Source organism: Penaeus monodon, chromosome 14 (genome assembly GCF_015228065.2).
Source record: "Penaeus monodon isolate SGIC_2016 chromosome 14, NSTDA_Pmon_1, whole genome shotgun sequence".
Classification (NCBI taxonomy): Eukaryota; Metazoa; Arthropoda; class Malacostraca; order Decapoda; family Penaeidae; genus Penaeus; species Penaeus monodon.
In genome coordinates, this window is record NC_051399.1 from 2,421,338 (window position 1) to 2,423,837 (window position 2,500).

A 2,500-nucleotide genomic window follows, 5' to 3' on the forward strand; every position below is an offset into this window, starting at 1 on the left:
TTTTGGTTCTATTAATTATTGAATTGAAATTTGCCGAGTCATCGAGTTATAAAAAAAATGTCAATGCGTTTGCATCGTCTGATAATCATATAACTACATCATGTATACCACGTGTTCCGTAATGTAAATATGTTATAATATGCGTTTGTGTTTGATGGTCAATCGGACTATAAAGGGAAATATTGTGACATAATATAATAATATTAAACTAGTTGACTTCGGCACTCGAGAAATTTGCAATAAGACACTGGATGTCGGATAGGGATATAATTATTTTTTATTCTCTATCAAAGAGTTAAATGCTCTCCTACTTATAAGAACATTTAATATCTACAGGATCCAGTGCGAGCTGATAAGTGGACAGGCATACGAGATGGGTCCAAAATGCCCTCTCCTTGTCTGCAAGTGTCCTTCGCACAAATGATTTTGGGCCAAACTCTTTCTCCAGATGAAATGGTTGGCGACGAGGATTGTCTCTACCTCAATGTCTTCACACCTAAGGTCAGTTATGATCTTTTAAAAGGAATCGACTTAATGTGTAAGCTATTCATCGTGCACAGCAGCTCCTTAGTGTGTATTCTTGTGATGTTTATATATTTGGTTGCATATTAGCTTGAAATAGAAGAATAACGACAAACTATTTTTCGATTTTGGATTGTTTATAAAGAGGAGATGAAATCGTTGCAGTGTTAACCATTAATACTGCAGTCAACGGTGCTAAAGTGCATTCCATTAGGTTGGTCATCTTGATTTAATTACAGCACTCCTTAATGGGCTGCGAGGATTCGATGTCTACAGTTATACAGTCCCGTATCTGAACTCCTTAAGCCAATTCTGGATCGGCTTCCCGTTCTTTCCGCTCTTTCTCCCACGCTTCACACCATAATGGATGCATTTGTAACTGATTTCCCCTTTGTTCTTCGTGGACTGGCAAATGTACATATATTTCTTTGAATTCCAAAATGAATTTTCCGTGTTTCTCTGCAGAGGTGTGCTACTGCATGAGCATTCTTAACACAGTTTTCCATTCAGGCATTATTAACTGGTATCTCTATTAACTGGTATCTATAGTAAGTGGTATCTATATTAACTTGTATCTATGATAATTGGTATCTATAGTAACTGGTATCTATGGTAACTGGTGTCTATAGTAACTGGTACCTCTAGTAACTGGCATCTATAGTAACTAACTGGCATCTATAGTAACTAACTGGTATCTATCGTAACTGTTATATATATATATATATATATATATATATATATATATATATATATATATATATATATATATATATATATATATATATATATATATATATATATATATATATATATATATATATATATATATATATATATACGATACGAGATACGTAGGTGAGTTCATAGTAGTAACCTTGCATGATAAATCCAAAACTCTAGCTATGAAGAGTCCTGGTGTATATGATCCTAAGTTACTTCCAACTACACAGAGTAAGAAACCCGAGGAAAGGCTCCCTGTGATGGTTTGGTTACACGGTGGAGGATTCTTCAGTGGAGGAGGCCATGAGTATCTACCACATGTACTCATGAATCACGACATTGTGCTAGTTGTCTTGCAGTTCAGACTCGGCACTCTAGGTAAGATTTACATCACTTGACTGTTTTCAGAGGAAGTAAGAAGGGAGGGGGGTAAATTCATGTGTATTTGGGGTTTACAAAGTCCAAAGTAAAGTATCTATAAAATATCTATAGTAACTGTATCTACAGTAGCTGGTATCTATATTAACTGGTAGCTATAGTAACTAACTATTTTCAGAGGAAGTAAGAGGGGAGGGGGTAAATTCAAGTGGATTTGGGGTGTGCGAAGTCCAAAGTAAAGTGTTTATAAAGCGATGTACGAGAGCCCCTTTGGTGCGATTTTTCCCTATTCCCCAGTACCAGTACCGAGGGATAGAGCTGGCACACCCAAGGATGACCTCGGTTGGTGTTAGGAAGGGCATCCAACGAAGCAAAAATAACAACTAACATTTTTTTTCCAAGGAATATAGTATTAATATGTGATCTACTTTGAATCCCCTCGTTTTTTTACGGATAGGATTCTTGTCCACGGAGGATGAGGTAATGCCTGGGAACTATGGCATGAAGGACCAGGTCATGGCCCTCCGCTGGGTGCAGGACAACATCCACAGCTTCGGGGGAGACGCGGAGAGGGTCACCATCTTCGGGGAGAGTGCCGGAAGTGTCTCCGCCCACTGCCACATCCTGTCACCCATGTCAAAGGGTGAGATATGTGTTTCCTTTGATTATGTGTATATCTATCTATCTATCTATCTTTTCTATTTGACAATCTATCTATATTTCTATGCACACAAAAACACAGATATATTCATATATATGTATATACAAATATCTATACATACATACATGCATATATATATATATATATATATATATATATATATATATATATACATATATATATATATATATATATATATATATATATATATATATATAT

General features: G+C 35.8%; 1 protein-coding gene across 2 annotated transcripts in view; it reads left to right on the forward strand.

Annotated features, from left to right (window-relative positions):
- The window catches only part of LOC119580783 (esterase FE4-like), a 10,004-nt gene that overhangs the window by 1,046 nt on the left and 6,458 nt on the right, over positions 1 to 2,500 (forward strand). For both annotated transcript variants that reach the window (XM_037928896.1, XM_037928895.1), the window contains exons 2-4: positions 337 to 501; positions 1,473 to 1,620; positions 2,078 to 2,263. In XM_037928896.1, the coding sequence (XP_037784824.1) occupies positions 337 to 501; positions 1,473 to 1,620; positions 2,078 to 2,263 (499 nt within the window). The remainder of the gene's footprint in view (positions 1 to 336; positions 502 to 1,472; positions 1,621 to 2,077; positions 2,264 to 2,500) is intronic.